We start from the raw sequence: 19,289 nt of genomic DNA on the forward strand, positions 1-19,289 counted from the left end.
AAAATGAATTGAATGCATTAGTCCTCACCGCCTTAGGAAAAGGGACCCCCCAAAAAATAAAAAACCCAATCCACACAAATAATATAAATGACCGCATACCATACATAGGGATTGTTGTCCCACAATAATGGGGTATGAGTCACTAGCCAGCTATGCAGCAGCACTTCTCCTGAGGCTTCCAGCTGTCACTTACTAACCTGCTGTGCCTGTGCTTCCAGCATGGTTAGGCTCATCTGACCCTTCCAATCATTAGGAGCCTGACAACCACCAACAGTGGATTTTACACAGATGTATACATTTGTGGAGTTGTCCTTTTCCTAGTTTTCTGAGAAGGACACAAAGAGACAGACTACTGCTGTGATTAATAGAAAAGGAGAAAAAACAAACAAAGGATGTCCGACCTTTCACGCCTCATTTATATTGTGTTTACTCACACCACAAGAAATTTCAGAACAAGAAAGAAAACTGATTCTCAAAGGAAATAAAGCAATCAAAAAATCTAACATCTCTTACAGACACAGACCACACTGGCACATACCCTGCTCCTTAAGAGAGAATGGATGTTTCCAATTTTGTTACTTCCATCAGTTTTCTTAATCCATCTCTGGATAGGAAACCTGAATCGTTATGTTGGCCTCCCACCTGTCTTACTTGAAACCATTATGTTGTAGTGCTTAACAACACCTAGTAACTTGTGCATTTGTCTCACATTTCATTATGCCATGTCATACTGGGTGGTGATCTATTACAAGTGTGAACCTGGTATCTAAGAGATAATACCGTAATGCACTATTTCCCAAAGCATGGGACATGTTCCCAAGTTTGAGCAATGAACTGGCCAGAGTTGCATAGTTGCATGTTCTCCAGAGTCTCAGCTTTCATGTTAAAAAAAATAGTTAGTCTCAAGCTGTTATGGTGGTTTGGAAAACCTTCAGGGTGAAGCAAGTGTAACTAATGCAGGAGGCATCTGCCTGGGTTTTCAGAGAACCTTTAATGTTAGCTCAGAGGTACAACTGGTTCCATTCATGTTCATTGGAACTAACTCAGACGCCAATTATGATACATTTAAACATCAACATTACTTTACTCTACTATTCAAAGCATGTAAGAAAGGACAGGAAGTACTATATTATGAGCTCTATTCCAGTGTTATCTGAAGTGGCCTGAAGGCATGATATAAAAGATATATGAATTAAAATAAGGAAGCCTTTAATATCACATAGCAGAGTTGAAAAGGGGTGCAATTGCTTTCATTTTCCTGAAAGGGGGCTCATTTTGGGAAATACTACCTTAACGCTTCCAGTGCCCACTTCACAATAAGACATTTTTCAATCATACTGTACCATTGCTTTCCATACAACTTTCTACTTATAGAATTGAATATTCTTCTCTTTTCCACTCTTGGTACAAGACAGCTCTCAGTCCTGTCTCTGACACATCAGTTTGCATTATGAATGGTTTATTAAAGTTCAGACTAATTAACACAGGTTCTGAAAAAGGGTCTTCTTCAGGGTATCTAAAGGTCCCTGACATTCCCTTGGCCAGATTACTTTTTTTCCTTTCAGGTTTCTTAACTGAGCTTTAGTATGAGAAAACTGTGGAATGAACTTCTGGCAAATCTTGGCTAATCCCATGAAAGATTTCACTTTCTTCTTGGTGGTAGAGATGGCAGCCTCTGCTTTTACCATTGATACTTCAACTTTTACTTCCTCATTCCTAGTATTCTTGATTTCTGGCTTCAGGGCTGCCTAGTACATGTTGCTGGGGATTAATAATCAACCCGGGTTAGATATGCCACACACGGACATGACTCTCCAAAGGGAAAATAAAAGCAAAAAATCCAAACAATCTCTTACAGGGGCATATGACACTGTCACATATCAATAGTTTTTGGACCCAACACATTGTTAATGGAAATTGTTTAAACTGTGTCTGCCACTTGGCGCTAGAATACCAGATACTACAGCCATGGGGGGCCAGATTGATAGAGGAGATTTAGCAAATTAGCAGCATCCCCTCCAGATGCAGTGACTGGACTTGCTGTACATCCTTCATGGTACAGCATCCAAGACTCAAACCTAGACCCCTGTGGTTTATAGGCAGCAACTCTATCAGACCACAAAAAAAGCTTGTCTCTGGCTATGTCAGTAGAACCACAGCACAGCTTGTCTCAGCTGGGCATCACCTGTTGCATGTCTTACATACCATACCTGAGATCATCACTAAACAAGGCATTAACAACACTAGTACATCAGCTGTTTTGAGTTCTGTATTCAATAGCTTGTACAACTGCTACCCTTATTGGTAGTCCCACTAGAGAAGCCATTCTGATATTCGGACTACAAATTGACCCTAATTGTGAGCTCAACTGAGCTGTAGCTCACGAAAGCTTATGCTCAAATAAATTGGTTAGTCTCTAAGGTGCCACAAGTACTCCTTTTCTTTTTGTAAGAGGTGAGTGAAAGTTCATAAAATGTCACAACAACCTATAACAATAAATCTTGTGGGGAAAAGGTGTGGAAAGGAGACAGTCTGAATTAGTCCAAACAAAAAAGGCCTACTGATATAATTCAAGGACTCTGGTAAGATTATGCCTGGTAAACAAAAACAGTGTTTGACCAGAAATCAATAAACCAAAATTGATGTGTCAGAAATTAGGCCTAACTGGTGAATAAAAAAATAAGGGGACAGGCTATTCCACCCATTACTCCCTTTGGGGGTTCTTGTTCCCATTACTCCCTTGGGGGAAAAAGCTGCCTACCACAATGCTGACTGACTGAAAGACGAGAGAAGAGGAAGGAGACAGCTTCACTTTCATGGATGCCACCCCCATGTCTCTTAGGACCTCAGACTTTTTTATCCTTATGTCCTGACATGGCCAGACCAAAGAGAGGGAGTTAGATGACATCACCAGCGGCTCTGGCTAAATTCCAAATAATATCTGGGATGTGAAACTGTCATTCCCCCTCCCACACACATATACCTTCTGTGTTCTTTTCCTTCCCCACCTTATTTCTTTCTCTTTTCTATCCATCCCCTTTTATCATCTGTCCAGTAAGATTATTTTGCAACACTGCTGTAAAGCCTATGACCAGAAAGAGGCAGCTAAATTCAATGCCCCAAACAGCCCAATGCTTGTACAATTTTGTCAAGTCTCAGAGTGGCTGATAAGACCATGTATAGTGCCTATGTTTCTCCAGCAGTGAGGCTGCAAATGAGAATCAACATCAAAGTCAGAAGCTGGATATTCACTCTTAGCTATTTTTTCTCTCCTTCTTTTCTGTATGTTTCTCTTGTTTTCTTCTAGGAAACAGGATCGGACTTTAATAGCAACAACAGCAGCTCCAGCCTATCTTAACTAATTTCTTCTCCTTTCCACAAAAAATACAAGTTATTACCATCTAAGACACTGTCAAACATGGAGGTTTTCCTTCTAAAAACTCTCCAGCTAAAGAGAAAGAGACCAAAGAATGTTGTTAAAATGAAAGCCTTGCTTAATAATTTACATTTCAAACTCTTTAACTGTCTCCCCCCAACACACACACTCCGTTTCTTTAATAAAGGGTTAAAAGGATTTTTAATAATGTATTTGCCATGGTACTAAGCAGGCTGAGGTCTCTGTATACCAAACCCTGAGCGTTGTTTAAAACTGTCTGATGTTGGACCGTGACTGGGTTATGTTAACACCTTTAACTCATTGGGCACATATATTCCATCTGAATTAATACAACAGGGCTAAGACTAAATTTCTCAGTCTCCTTAAAATGATTCATTCCTGAACTGGGATGAAGCTCGTTAGTAAGGTGGTGAGGGAAAGGTTTAATCACCTGTACTGTATCTGTTCCATTATGAAAATGGTGGTTGATATGTTTTTAAAGTACTAGGTACATATTAAAATGATGGTCCAAAGCCACAAAGTTTGCATCTGAATCTGAATGTCCTGAAGCTTCAGAGTTTTTGCATCAGGGATTTCTTTTCCAGACCCACTTAAAATATCATGGTCTCAAATTTTACTGTAGCAATAACTGGGTTATTCGTCTGTTTCCATCTTAAAATGAAATCCCCATTTGTCATAAATATAAAGGGAAGGGTAAACCCCTTTGAAATCCCTCCTGGCCAGGGGAAAGCTCCTCTCACCTGTAAAGGGTTAAGAAGCTAAAGGTAACCTCGCTGGCACCTGACCAAAATGACCAATGAGGAGACAAGATACTTTCAAAAGCTGGGAGGAGGGAGAGAAACAAAGGGGTGTGTGTCTGTATGTATGCTGGTCTTTGTCGGGGATAGACCAGGAATGGAGTCTTAGAACTTTTAGTAAGTAATCTAGCTAGGTATGTGTTAGATGATGATTTCTTTAAATGGCTGAGAAAAGGATTGTGCTGAATAGAATAACTATTTCTGTCTGTGTATCTTTTTTGTAACTTAAGGTTTTGCCTAGAGGGGTTCTCTATGTTTTTGAATCTAATTACCCTGTAAGATATCTACCATCCTGATTTTACAGGGGGGATTTCTTCATTTCTATTTACTTCTATTTTTATTAAAAGTCTTCTTGTAAGAAAACTGAATGCTTTTTCATTGTTCTCAGATCCAAGAGTTTGGGTCTGTGGTCACCTATGCAAATTGGTGAGGCTTTTTATCCAACATTTCCCAGGAAAGGGGGGGTGCAAGTGTTGGGAGGATTATTCATTGTTCTTAAGATCCAAGGGTCTGGGTCTGTAGTCACCTAGGCAAATTGGTGAGGCTTTTTACCAAACCTTGTCCAGGAAGTGGGGTGCAAGGGTTTGGGAAGTATTTTGGGGGGAAGGACGCGTCCAAACAGCTCTTCCCCAGTAACCAGTATTAGTTTGGTGGTGGTAGCAGCCAGTCCAAGGACAACGGGTGGAATATTTTGTACCTTGGGGAAGTTTTGACCTAAGCTGGTAAAGATAAGCTTAGGAGGTTTTTCATGCAGGTCCCCACACCTGTACCCTAGAGTTCAGAGTGGGGGAGGAACCTTGACATCTGGGTTATTCGTCTGTTTCCATCTTAGAATGAAATCCCCATTGGTACCCCATGCAGAAGGCCAGCACAAGTTCAATATGTCATATAAATCAAAACAGGGTTTAAGAATACATAGGCCTTTTGCAGATCCTCTGCACAACGGCAAATTTCATCCTTATAGTCCTTTTTTTTTTTTTTTTACCTGAAACGAAGATTGGCTGTTATAATTCTTTAACTCCTTGTTGGCTCCTCGGAACAACAGAACTCTTGCACAGCTGTCCTGCAAATTAGAGAAGGAGGAACTCATTGATTATAATCTTTAATCACTAAAAATAGGCTTTAAATTATAAGATTTGGTGGTTATTTGGCATATGTTTTTGAACATAAAACAATAAGTCAACAGCCCAAGAAATATGAAACTCTGTTCCAATCAAAGGATTTAGTTGATTAAAATAATTTTAATTTTCAATACAGTTGGAAAATTCTTAAATAATGTAGTTATGGGCAAGGTTCAATTTTTCAATGTACTGGAAACAGCATAAGAATGGTCATACTGGGTCAGACCAAAGGTCCATCTAGCCCAGTATGCTGTCTTCCGACAGTGGCTAATGCCAGGTACTTCAGAGGGAATGAACAGAACAGGTAATCATCAAGTTATCCATCCCCTGTCACCCATTCCCAGCTTCTGGCAAAGAGAGGCTAGGGACACCATCCTAGCCCTGAAAGCAAGTGTAAGTAACAACTAAGGGGACTACAGTACTTACTGAGATTTAAATACCTTGTTAACAATTCAGAAAAACATATTACAAAAATTACATCAAGTTATTAAACAAACCAGATTTTACAGCAAAATTAGTGTTTTCAAATTAAACTTTGTACATTAAAGGTCTTTGCTCATGTTGATACCTTCCAACCAGTGGGAACTGTTCAAGGAATAAATTATTGTGTTATATGATCAAGGGTACCACAACCTCGACCTAAATAATTAATATAGACATCCACTAATCAGAGAGGACAGTTTATTACCTCAATTTTACTTTGATTTATCAGTATATATCTCAAACTAAGCAGTTAGCTGTTTTTAATGCAACAGTATATTTAATACAAGTTTTTTTCAAAGAAACTTTTTTTGAGCTGCTGATACTATAACAAAGCCAGTCCTCCATACACAAATAACAACACCACAACACAAAACTAATATACCTTGACCTCCTCCCCAAATGAGAGACCAGATTACATGAGATCAGGTTCTGGTACAGAGTATGTAGTTGAAATCCTATCAGTATATTTTTTTAGTTGAATACACTGTATTGCAGTAAGACACTAGTCTGTACTGTTGTAAAATATTACTGATAATAACCTTATAGAAATTTTTCTATAGATCTGACATTTTTCAGAGCACTTGACTTTTTCTTGATTCATATATAGTATTCTATTTCCACATGTCGTCTTTAATGTTCATCTCGGGACCTGTGCTTAACCAGTCCACAATTCAGAATGTTTTTATGTTTTCTTGTCAGGTATGTTTCTATTAGCTCAGCTAATCCTGATTCACAGACAGGTGTACATACGGAAATTGCCCTTAAAAGAAATTTTCCTCATTCTGCTTTCCGATATACTGAGCCAGATCCTTGGTCCTGGTAAATCCCTTGTACTGCCCCCTTCAGCACAAAGAGGACTTATAGTTGTCCTAAATGGCCCCTGGGTGCCCCCGGGATCAGGATTCCATAAAGATAGGTAACATAAAGCCCCTTTTGCCCACTACTCCCTGTTCTGCTTGACAGGGTAAATCAAGCAGTTTGGCTCTGCATTTCTAGTCAGGATTCTAGCACCTGTCACAGAGAGGTAATTTAATATTCTTAAAAGGGATAGGATGCTAGACAATATAGTTATATATAGGGCCCTACCAAATTCATGGTCCATGTTGGTCAATTTCATAGTCATAGGATTTTAAAAATCATAAATTTCATGATTTCAGCTATTTAAATCTGAAATTTCATGGTGTTGTAATTATAGGAATCATGACCCAAAAAGGAGTCGTGGGGTGGTCACAAGGTTATTGTAGGAGGGGTTGCAGTACTGCTACCCTTACTTCGTTGCTGCTGGCGGCGGCTCTGCCTTCAGAGCTGGCGAGCTGGAGAGCGGTGGCTGCTGGTCAGGAGCCCAGCTCTGAAGGCAAAGCCACCGCTTGCAGCAGTGCAGAAGTAAGGATGGCATGGTATGGTATTGCCACCCTTACTTCTGTGCTGCTGCTGGCGGGGTGCTGCCTTCAGAGATGGACACCTGGCCAACAGCCACCCCTCTCTGGCCACCCAGCTCTGAACGCAGTGCAGACGTAAGGGTGACAATACCGTGAACCCCCTAAAACAACCTTGCGACCCCCCTGCAACTTCCTTTTGGGTTGGGACTCCCAATTTGAGAAACACTGGTCTCCCCCATGAAATCTGTATAGTATAGGGTAAAAGAACACAAGAGACCAGATTTCACAGTCCATGACACGTTTTTCATGGCTGTGAATTTTGGTAGGGCTCTAGTTATATAGCAGGGGTGGCCAACTTGAGCCTGAGAAGGAGCCAGAATTTATCAATATACATTGCCAAAGAGCCACAGTAATACGTCAGCAGCCCCCTCATCAGCTCCACGCCACCCCCCACCCCGGTCCCAGCGTCTCCAGCCCACTGGCAGCCCCACAGATCAGCGCTTTCCCCTCTGTCCCCGCACCTCCTGATCAGCTGCTTCGTGGCATGCAGGAGGCTCTGGGGGGGGAGGTGGAGGAGCGAAGGCATGGCAGGCTCAGGGGCAGGAAGGGGTGGAGTGGGGGTGGGGCCTGTGGCAGAGCCAGGGGTTGAGCAGTGAGCACCCCCCAGCACATTGGAAAGTTGGAGCCTGTAGCTCCAGCCCCAGAGTCGGTGCCTATACAAGAAGCCGCATCTTAACTTCTGAAGAGCCGCAGGTGGCTTCAGAGCCACAGGTTGGCCACGCCTGTTATATAATATTTCCTACCTGTGCTAAGAACTGCATCAAACCAACAGCTCAGGAGAGCACTTTACAGTGCTAAACAGGGACAGGCAAGGAAGAGAGTCTGTCCATCTGTCTGTATCTATCTATCTATAATTAATTCATGGGACCATAATGTTTTTCCAAAGATTTTACATGTTACTAATCAGCCAAGGGAAAATTCACGTGCTATAGCCTAAAGAAAGACCTAAAGATTTAAATAATGTTGATAGGGCTTTTGTTCTAGCGATGCCAATAAGTGACCCCTATTTCAAATTCATACCAGATGATCCTAGGCTGGCACAATGCATGTATCATTCAGGTAATATTCACTATGTCCATATGTTCTACCGAGAAAAAATGGGAAGGCTGGATTGCAAGCTTGCATATTAAAGTTCCAAATTTCCCAACTCGGTCCACAATTTGTTCATTAAGGTATTGTGTGTTCTGAAACTCACAGTATTTATAAACTGATCATAATTTAATTTTCAGAGTACCTAAATTCACATTTATTTTATAATTTATTTGTCTTTCATAAAACACAAAATGGTTCTGAAAATACATTTCCCCTTCCCCCACCCCTCTCTTTTTGCAGTTCCTATCCAACAGTTCAAGTATTATGGTTTGTTTCAAGGGTTTTGTAAATTTAGTGTGGGCAATGAATATGTGTACTAAGCTTCAGCTCACAATAAGTTTTATAACCACAAAATATTGGGATTTAGGGTGTTTTATACAATGTGAGAGACTCTGCCAATGGTATAATGTGCAGGACAGAATTGCAACACTTTACAGGCCTTTTTTGCTTAAGTTTCAGTTAATATATTGGCTACATTTTGCAATTAAATACATTGGGATTATACAATAGTTATTCATTCCTTTGAAAATTTTGGATGTGATTTACAAATGTAATACAACTGTTGTATTTTCTGCAACACCACAATATAATTGTATTCCTAGTGCCTTATCAATAGAGCTAATCAAAAAATTTCCATCAAGATGTACCATGAAAATGGTATTTTTCCCTAAAATGAAATTTTTCACAGAATATGTTTGTTATGGTAGAATTTTTTTATAAAAAGATTTTTTTTCCAGTTTGCCCCCTTTCTCTTCCTTTCCCCCCTCTTTTTATTTTTTCCCATTCAGTGAAAAGAGAGATAAAAAGGAAGGGGATGGGGAAGGATTAAAAAACATTTCTTATAGCAAAGAGCTGAATCTATTTAGCTAATACAGAGAAGGTTAAAAAGGATTTGATTAGCCTATAAGTATCTACCAGGGGAACAAATATTTAATGACGAGCTCTTCAATCTAGCAGAGAAAAGTATGTCCAACTGCTGGAAGTTGAAGCTAGGTTAAATTCACACTGTATTTAGGGTAAAAATGTTAATGTTGAGGTTAATTAAACACTGGAACAATTTACCAAGAGTCACGGTAGATTCTCCATCACTAGCAATTTATAAATCAAGATTGGATGTTTTTCTAAAAGATATTCTCTAAGAATTTTTTTGGAGAAGTTCTATGGCCAGTGTTTTAGAGGAGGTCAGCTTAGATGATCACAATGATCCTTTCTGGCCTTGGAAATCTATGAAGAACTGAAAACCCAAAACATTTTCAGATTTTAGGGGTTTTTTTAAGTATTCATGGGACAATTCCCATTAAAAACTATTTGCATTTTTCCACCAGCTCAGTTTATCAGTTCAAAAAAAGTCTACATCACATGTTTAAGATTCTTCCTACCAATGCTACAATTCTGGCTTTTGACAAAGTGCAGTATTGACAGTTTAATAACCTTTGATATTTACCATTTAATGCAGTTTACTTATGACACATAAAATAAACATGAAGCAGCTTTTTAGCCGTCAGGGGTTTAAGTGAATTTTATAAAGATGTGTGGGCTGTCAGCAGATTAGATTTGTTGCCTAAAATCAAATATCTATTAGTTGATTTCATAGTAGCACAGTAAGTAAAACAAATTCAATAGGTTGTATTTTAAAGGAATGTACATATCATACTTGCATAATTTATAAAATATAGACTAATAATTTTATTGAGAGACCAGGAGCTGTAAAGTGACTTTAAAACAAAATCAGGTCATCATTTTATTTAGGTCATCATTTAATTGGCATCCAGGAAGGGGAAATTACTGACTGATGAGAGTATTTCCCAGCAACTCAAATTGGGTTTAAAACAAAATCAAATGGGTAATGACTCCACCTACTGGAATTACAGGGTAAAAAGGACACTGTCACCCATCCTATCCTCCCCATCCACCTCCCTCCCCTTTGCCATAAGATAAAGCATCCTTTAACAGAAGGAACAAAGGAATGGTTTAGTAGAGATCTGTAACAATTACTTACTGGTTCTAACAACAACACTGCCAGTAAATAATTATTCATTTTCACACATCCCTGATCAGCCAGCCCAGGAAACAGGAAACATGTGGGTTATAACAGTGAAATCACAGGATGCAAGGTTCCAGTAAAAGATCCAGAAGGAGAACGTCTTGTCTCAGAAATGTCCACTAAAGCTACGATATGCAAGGATTGCAATGTGTGGTAAAGGTTTGTGAACTATAGTATGTGAAGTTTCAATATAAGTTTTTTGTCCTCTTTAATGTTCCACAAAAGTCCATCTGGTGTCAATGGGCCCTCCTTGTTAGCCACGACATAACACCTTTTGTTGGAGAGCAGCACTTTACACTAGCTAATGTCTCTCTCCTCTCTGGTGATTTACAGAGGCTTACAATACAAATGCTTAAATATTCCCTTGCAACATGGGACACAGATGTTATAAGTGAGATGAATGCATGCAGCAACCCACAAGCATTCAAAGTCTGAACACGAAACGCATTCTTATGTTAAATTATTCCAAAAATCGTCTCTTTTGAAAAAATCAAGATATTTTAGAAATACTAAAGGAAGTGAGGAAATCTGCTTTGACAAGTCTTTTTCAATCAAGATGGTAATTAATTAAGAAGCAGATGCTTTAACAGATGTTTTACTAGTTACAATCATGCCTCATTACTTGTGTTTTTCTAATGCAATGTAGCATTCCATGCACAGTGTCCTAATATGGTTTTAATACATACAGTGCTGGAATGTTATAAAATGACCCAGTGTGAAAGTAAAAGCACAAAGCCCTGTTTGCCTTATACTTAGGAGTAGTCCCATTGACCTCTCAAAGTTACTCGCTTCAATAAAGCAAGAAGGTTTTGCCTTTGAATTTGCATATCCAAATATGCAAAACAATAGGCTGTAAGGGGGGAAGCATATTTACCAGTAGCAGCTCATTGGTATGACTGCAACTTAAACCTAATGCAGCCAAACTTCACACCCAATAGAGGACTAGATTGAGAGTTTACTCTCAGTCCTGAGAAAGTGTGATGCTCCAGTAGCAGCTCTGGAAAGAATCATAGAAGACTCCTGAGGTCTCTTCCAAGAACTTCAGCTTGGACATCCCTCTGACTTCCAACCCCTCTCAAGATCTTGGCAAAATAGGCTACATCATTACCAAAAGCACCAAACTTGTCCCCACGTCCAGTTAGCTCTGCTTGCTGATGCATGGAAGACTCTGCCAACTCTCCACTTCTCCCTATGCACTTGCATGCAAGGCAAGAGAATCAGACACTCAACTTCTGCTCTCTGCCTAATGTCTGGATTCAAGTCTAGAGTAGGCCCTGCACAGCCAACTCAGAGTGATGGATGGCATCTTAAACCCCTTTACTCCCATGCATAGCCACTCACCGTAGTCTGGCCCATAATTATTAAAAGAAGATTTGTCCAAAATAATTGCAGATATAGAGAGCTATATTTTAAGAGCTACAGCTCTGTGTTCCTTGCATCCTTTTATTTAGTTTATCTGCTCAGGGTCAAATTCTACCATCTACAACTCATGCAGTCCTTTTTCCAGATGTAAATGAGGGCAAAGTTGACCCCAGGGTGAATAAAAATTAATGATTTTTTAAAAAAATAAATTAAAAAAAATCAGATGTTTTTAATTTAAACAGGATTTTTTTTTTGATAAAATGCTTTTTGAGGAAAAAAACCTATCTTAATTAATTAGTCTCTCACAGTTTGTATGGCAACTTCCACCTTCTCTGTATGTATGTATATATATCTTCTTACTATATGTTCCATTCTATGCATCCAATAAAGTGGGCTGTAGCCCAAGAAAGCTTATGCTCTAATAAATGTGTTAGTCTCTAAGGTGCCACAAGTACTCCTTTTTGCGGATACAGACTAACACAGCTGCTACTCTGAAACCTATTTAAAGATAGTTTTAATTAAGATACATTATAGCTCAAAGATATCTCATCATGGAATAGGGATTATAAATTCTGATTCTATAGTATGGGACAATATATTCATGTAATGTTTAAGAAAAGTTTTGTAAATGAGTTCCAGTAGTTCATGGATTAGGGACCCAATCTTATGGGGCTCCAGGGGTTTCTGTATAGATTATTTAGGTTAATCGTTCTATCTACGCAATGGGACTCAGTGCTCAGTCTAGAAGATACCATCAGAGATGCTTAGTTTTGCTGTTCTCAAACTGTGGATTTGTGTCGCCAGAGATAACATGCTTGTTAACAGCAAAAATGTTTTTAAATAACTAAATAATATAAGGAGGTGAGAAATGACAGACCTCAACCCTATTGTCCATCTGCAAATTTGTGTACACATAGTCAATCCCTTACCTCTCTCTAAAAGTGCAAAGTTTCAAAAAGTTCAATGAGTAGAAGATTGCTGGGGGTGGAAAAGATCTGGACAAGGAGAAGAAGTCTGGAGCAAATGTGAGAAGGGAGGGACAGGCAGTAGAAACAAAAGTAAAACTGTTTGAGCAGCATAGTCCAGAAGTCCTGAGGTTTTTCTGAGTATAGCCTTCATTGATTTGAGATATATCATACCATTCTCTCACTAGAAGGGAAAACCTATAATGGCAGCAGGCCATAAAAGAGACCCAGTTTGAGAATATTTTAATGAAGTTCCTTTACCTGTGGGTAAGACAGGCATGCGTGCAAAATGCAAACAGTGCAACAAAGAAATGCAAGGCCTGTTTGTCGGCATGAAACAACATCATGCCTTCTCAGGAGGAAGCTGCGTGGAAGATGATGAAAAGAACATGTCTGAACATGCAGGATCTTCAGGTTGGTAAACTTTTTTATTTCATACTTCTTTCTTGCCTGTCTTCCTTCTGGACTATACTTGAATTCTCATGTTTGAGCAAAAAATATAGTTGTTACACTGTGGTACTATCATTTTAGATGCAGCTGTGATAAAAAAATAAAGAGCTGAAACAGGCAGATCTTCCTTTTACAATTTCACCTTTAAAGTAGCACTGAGTGTTAGTGAATGCAATGAGTAATATTAAACGAGCAATATGGTAATAATAATTAAATAACTGCATTGACTTATTTTGTTTATGAGAATCCATCCTCAACATACAGGATTCTGAAGACTATCCACCTTCAAGATCACTACAATTTTCTATAGTTTCAGAATTATCTGCCAATGATAGCATTTCAGTCACATCCTGTATGTCACATAGCCACAGTACATCACCTGTATCAAAAAGAAAAAAAAAACTCCATCATCCAGAAACAACCACAGATAAATTTGTGATAAGAACCAGCCGATTACAAAAAGAGGTAATGGATGAAAAAATTGCCCGGTTTGTTTATGCAACAAACTCTCCTTTCCGTATGATTGAGAACCCACACTTCATTAACATGGTTAAGTCATTAAGACCAGGATACAGTCTACCCAACAGAGCAGATGTCGCAGGCAAACTGCTGGATAAAGTGTATGAAAGAGAAAATGAGCAGTGTGCAAAAGATCTAGAGGCTAAAATTGTTAACCTCAGTCTTGATGGGTGGAGCAATGTCCACAGTGATCCTGTTGTATGTGCTTGTGTGACAACAGAAGAAGGGAATGTCTTCCTTACAGAAACAATTGATACATCAGAAAATGCACACACAGCAGAATACTTACAAGACGTAGCAGTAAAAGCTAAACAAACTGTGAAAAAAAATTCAAATGTCTAGTACGCAGCTTGGTCACAGACACTGCTGCAAATGTATCGAAGATGAGAAGAAATTTAGAAGAGAGTGAAGAGAGTCTCAAGCTAATAACCTATGGTTGCAGTGCTCATTTGATGCACCTCCTAGCCAAAGACTTCAGTGTTCCAGAAATAAAGGCTAATGTTGTTGAAATTGCAAAATACTTCCGTAACAACCACTTTGCAGCAGCTGCTCTGAGAAAAGCGGGAGGAACCAAGCTAAGTCTCCCACAAGACATGCGATGGAACTCAGTAGTGGACTGTTTTGAGCACTGTATCAAGAACTGGCCTAATCTGATGACAGTTTGTGAACAAAATCATGAAAAAAATAGATGGCACCGTCACAGCCAAAGTTCTCAACATTGGGCTTAAGAGAAATGTTGAACACATGCTGAGTACCCTGAAGCCTATTTCTGTAGCCTTGAACAAAATGCAGGGAAATAACTCTTTTATTGCTGACGCTGTTGAAATTTGGAAGGAACTGAGTGAGATCTTAAAAAGAGAAATATGCAATGACAGAGTTAAATTACAAGCATTAAAAAAAACAACGGAACAAGCACTATCTCCAGCTCATTTTCTTGCAAATATTCTCAATACTCAGTACCAGGGTCAAACCTTAACTGCTGAAGAAGAGGAGTTGGCTATGACCCGGACATCCAGCAATCATCCCTCCATAATGCTAACTACAATAAACTTCAGAGCTAACGGTGAACCATTCAAGAAATACAGGAACTCCTCACTTAACATTGTAGTTATGTTCCTGAAAAATGCGACTTTAAGTGAAAAGATGTTAAGTGAATCCAATTTCCCCATAAGAATTAATGTAAATGGGGGGGGGGGTTAGGTTCCAGGGAAATTTTTTTTTGCCAGACAAAAGGCATTATACACATTTTAAACAATTTTAAACAAGCAATTTAATACTACAATCATTGCTGAGTATGAAGCTTGGTTGAGGTGGTGGAGTCAGAGGGTGGAAGAGGGTGAATTGTCTGGCTGCTCCTCTTTGCTGAACTTTCTGAACTCAAAAAAACACATCTAGAGATTGTTGTTTTGCTTTCCTTTTTTTTTCTTGGTAAATTTCTTTATAGCAAGTCATTAGATGACCAACTCCCCTAATCACTTTGGAGCTGCGTTCTCTGGTAGGATCGTCATCACTCAGGATTTGTAAGCCAGCTTCAATCATTTGGAAAGTTTCAGAAAGCTTAGGGGGTCTTCCATGAGGGTCCCCACATCTGTACCCCAGAGTTCAGAGTGGGGAAGGAACCCTGACATGGTGGCAGAGCAGTGGGATCATTTTGGACCAAAAGCACAATAGGATTTTAAAAGGACATTTTTTTTTATCCTTTTGTCTGCTTGGAAAGCAGGGAGGTTTTTTTTTTTAAGCTGTGAGCAGCTGGAGTTTTTTTTTTTTTTCTCTGCCTGAGGGCAGGGTAGTTAACTTCCTGCAGGGGAATTCACAAGTGGCAGTCAAATTTCGATGGGTTGGTTCTTCTACTTCTTGGCCCTCTTCTTCCATTGCTCTCATCACCTCGAGTTGCATCAGATCTTCATTTGTTGGCTCTTCTCCGTGTGATTGCAGAAGTTGTGTAACATCAGCTTCTTCCACCTCATCAAAACCTTTCTTGGCCAAGCAGAGGATATCTTTCTTCATAGCGGGGACAACATCTTTAAATCCTATTAAGTCACTGGAGATAATGAGGCAGGCAAGGAGGCTGTAGATGCTGTAGGCTAGGAGAAGCACTTTGCGCAGCAGCAGCTTCCCCTACTCGGCAAGCACCAGGGGCGGGGGGCTCAACCCTCAGCCTGCCCACTCCACCCCTTCCCTCAAGCCCCCACCTTTGACCCGCCTTTTCTCCCCCCCACACCTCATCCTCCTTTACTTCGCAGGCTGCTTCCTCACTCCTCCTTCCCCTCCCTCCCTCCTGAACGCTGCAAGCCAGCTGATTGCCGGCGGCAGGAGGCAGGGGAGGGAGGGGGAGCCTGCTCGCCAAGTCCTCACTCCTACCCCTTCCTTCCTGCCTCCTAAACGTGGCAAGCCAGCTGATTGCCGCAGGCAGGAGGCTGGGGGGGGGGGGGGAGGAGCGTAGGGAGGCTGCCTGCAGTGGAGAAAGCAGGCAGCCAAATAATGTAAGAGTGGAGCATTGCTCAACTTTAAACGCCCATGTTCCCTAATTGATCAGCAACGTAACAACGTTAACCAGGATGACTTTAAGCGAGGAGTTCCTGTATATGTTTGCTGATGATGTTTTAAAGAAAGTCACGCCAGTGAACTGGTGGAAGTCACTTTGGAATGAAAATTGTTTCATAAATGCAAGATTTTCCACAGGAAGAAAATTTCAGTTCCAGTTCTACTCTACTTCGTACATTTCATGAAAGATTTTTTTTAAAAAACTCCCAAAAAAGACACAGAAATACAAAGCTATAGAAGAATGATAACTAACCTGGTTATAAAGAGCACAAATATGCAATGCTGTATTTCCTGAAGCATTCTGTGCTCCCATATCTGCTCCATAAAAAAGTAAGTGTTCTAAATGCTGGACATGTCCATATCGGCAAGCCTATAAAGACATAAATTTAACATTTTGATTACTATATAGTCTTACTGTATCGGGTAAATATCCCAATTACACATTTCTTCATCCAAGAATATGCTACATCCTTATAGCCTAATTCTCAGTTATTCTGTATGATTCTAGAGTACCAGTAGGAACACCGAGAGACACCACCTCCATCATTCCCCTCCTTTATTTCTTCCTCCTAAGGTCCACCTTGTAATAACCCTCCTTTCAGTACAGCAGCATTTGGTACAGTTCTGGCCCTCCCAAGAGAGTGCTTCTATATCTGATGAAGCCAGTCATTACCAAGGGACACATTTCCTTCTCCAACAGCTGAGACTGCTGTCTCTGCAGTGTTGCTATGTTTACCACAGGAAGGGTTCAGGACTCACACTTGGATGCTGTGCACAGCAGCTGACACTAGGTGCCTAGGTTGGCTCCAAAAAAAAAACACTTTAAAATGGAAGTAAGATTTGAAACGAAAATAATATTTGATATAGTAAATATAAAATTGAGCAAGTTAAGGGTCTGATCCACCTCCCATTGAAGTCAATGGAAAAAACTCCCACTAACTTCAATAGAGGCCTAATTGGGGCATAAGGCCCAGATCTTGTAAAAAACGTATACATGTGCTCGAGTTTGCACATTAAAGTGGAAATCAATGGGAGTCCTTATGTGCATAAAGTTAAACATGTTTCTTAAGAATTTGGAGGATAACAGTCTAAGATACAATAAAATAAACAGTTCCAAATTATGTACCTACCAAAATGTGCTTGTTACTCCTATTAATGCAGTGGGAACTATATACAACAGAACAAAGACAAAATATTCATTTACCTGCAAAAATTATGATTAAAAACCATGAGCCAGTAAATTAGCATGCTGCATATTTGACTGAAAAACATTTATTTTCTGTTTATAGGCTCTAGAGTAGAAAATCAAGCTTTTTCTGGAAAGGTGACACTAGATTGCACTGAAGATGATCTGATTTCTGAACACTGCTTTTAAAGAGTGAAGATATATTGGGGAATTAAATTAGCTGAAGTATTGTAAGTCAATGATTTTTCACAACATTGTTTCCTTCTGAGTATCTTCCTCTGATCTGTGAGCACAAGAGCTATAAGAGTGTACTTCAGAAATATGTATTGTATAAAGAAGAATAAAAATCATTACAAAACATAACTCAGTAAAAGATGATTGAGATTCAACAATAACTGCAGAGGTCCTGCATACAGAGGGTCTGACTTTGATCCAAAGAGAGAAAACCTGTGAATTATTTCGCCAGACACACTGCCCAAATTTCAAATACTGAATAGGTGGAATTAATTGTTCATTGAATGAGACCATGAATTAATCTGGTGAACAATTTTCATTAATGAATAAATCTGAGGGGAAAAAAATCACAGTATTTCTATCTATCAATCTTAGTGACTTATCTGGCTCCCACTACCATAATACATGAATGTCTCAGAATCTTTAATGTAGTGATTCTCTTCCCTGTGAGGTAGGGAAGTGCTATTATCCCCATTTTACAGATGGGGAACTGAGGATAATTAACCTGTCCCACATCACTCAGTTATCCTATGGCAGAGCAGGGAGTGAAGCCAGGTTTTCCAAGTCCCAGGCTAGTGCCCTAACTAGTGGACCATTATTCTTGTCTCTGGTCACAGACCATTCACAAGCAGAAGGGGGGGACGGGACAATATTTGTTAAATATTTTACTCATTATGAATTATTTGCCCAAGTAGAGGGGGAAAAAATAGATTCAATGAAAATAGAACAGGAAAGATTTATTCTAAAATCTTTCTAAAATCTCTAAAATAATATCCATCAGAAAGATATTATTCACCAAGGAGCAAATGGAACAGCCATATAGGATGCCCAAATCTATCACTGCAAAATGATAATGTATATTTGTGTTTGGAAGTACAGTTTAGATTAGAATAGACAGATACTGAGTTCCAGAATTCAGATGCCTGCATCTCCAATAGTCAGCCAGCTAGTCAGTGCAGGCATGCAAAGGACTAAAATGTTGGAATCTCAGGTTTCTAATCCCAATTTTTCTATTGACTCACTACATGATCTTGGGCAAATCACTCCATCTCTGGGCTAAAATCAGCCCTGAAACAAGGGGACAGCTCCCATTTAAGCAACCAGGAAATATGACTGTTCATGCTAGAGCTGAATTTAGCCCTTTGTGTCTGTCTGCTAATCAGTAAAATGAGGCTAATAATGCTACCCTACCTGTAAGTGTTTCCACGGACTGCTGTGGCTCCCTCTGATGTCACGTAATGGTATGCAGGAGTCTTTGCCTCTAGCACCCCCTGTTGATCTGCTGTTTGGCACTGTGATTTGCCTGTTCTGTCCACAGTTTATCCTTCCAGCTAAATTGTGTCTAATCCAGACCTCTTCTGAGGTAATAAAAGTCCAACTAAGTGCATCATCTCATCTAGATATTTGCCTAGTTTTACAACAGGGCTACATAAAAAGCACTAACAAAGTCAGTGAGGTGTGAGGTTTTCTGCAGGAGTGGGTGGGTGAAATTCTGTGGCCTGCGTTGTGCAGGAGGTCAGACTAGATGATCATAATGGTCCCTTCTGACCTAAATATCTATGAATCTATGAATCAGTACAAACTAAAATTTCAGACAGACAATAACTTGTTTATATTGCTCTATATACTATACACTGAAAGGTAAGTCTAAAAGTC

General features: G+C 39.6%; 1 protein-coding gene across 5 annotated transcripts in view; it reads right to left on the minus strand.

Moving 5' to 3' along the window:
* Positions 1–19,289, minus strand: part of SHANK2 (SH3 and multiple ankyrin repeat domains 2) — a 516,022-nt gene that overhangs the window by 456,881 nt on the left and 39,852 nt on the right. For all 5 annotated transcript variants that reach the window (XM_077820166.1, XM_077820165.1, XM_077820164.1 and 2 more), the window contains 2 exons: positions 16,467–16,583; positions 5,180–5,257 (listed from right to left, as the gene is read on the minus strand). In XM_077820166.1, coding sequence (XP_077676292.1) covers positions 5,180–5,257; positions 16,467–16,583 — 195 coding nt within the window. The remainder of the gene's footprint in view (positions 1–5,179; positions 5,258–16,466; positions 16,584–19,289) is intronic.

The sequence above is a fragment of the Eretmochelys imbricata genome, chromosome 6 (genome assembly GCF_965152235.1).
Source record: "Eretmochelys imbricata isolate rEreImb1 chromosome 6, rEreImb1.hap1, whole genome shotgun sequence".
NCBI lineage: Eukaryota > Metazoa > Chordata > Testudines > Cheloniidae > Eretmochelys > Eretmochelys imbricata.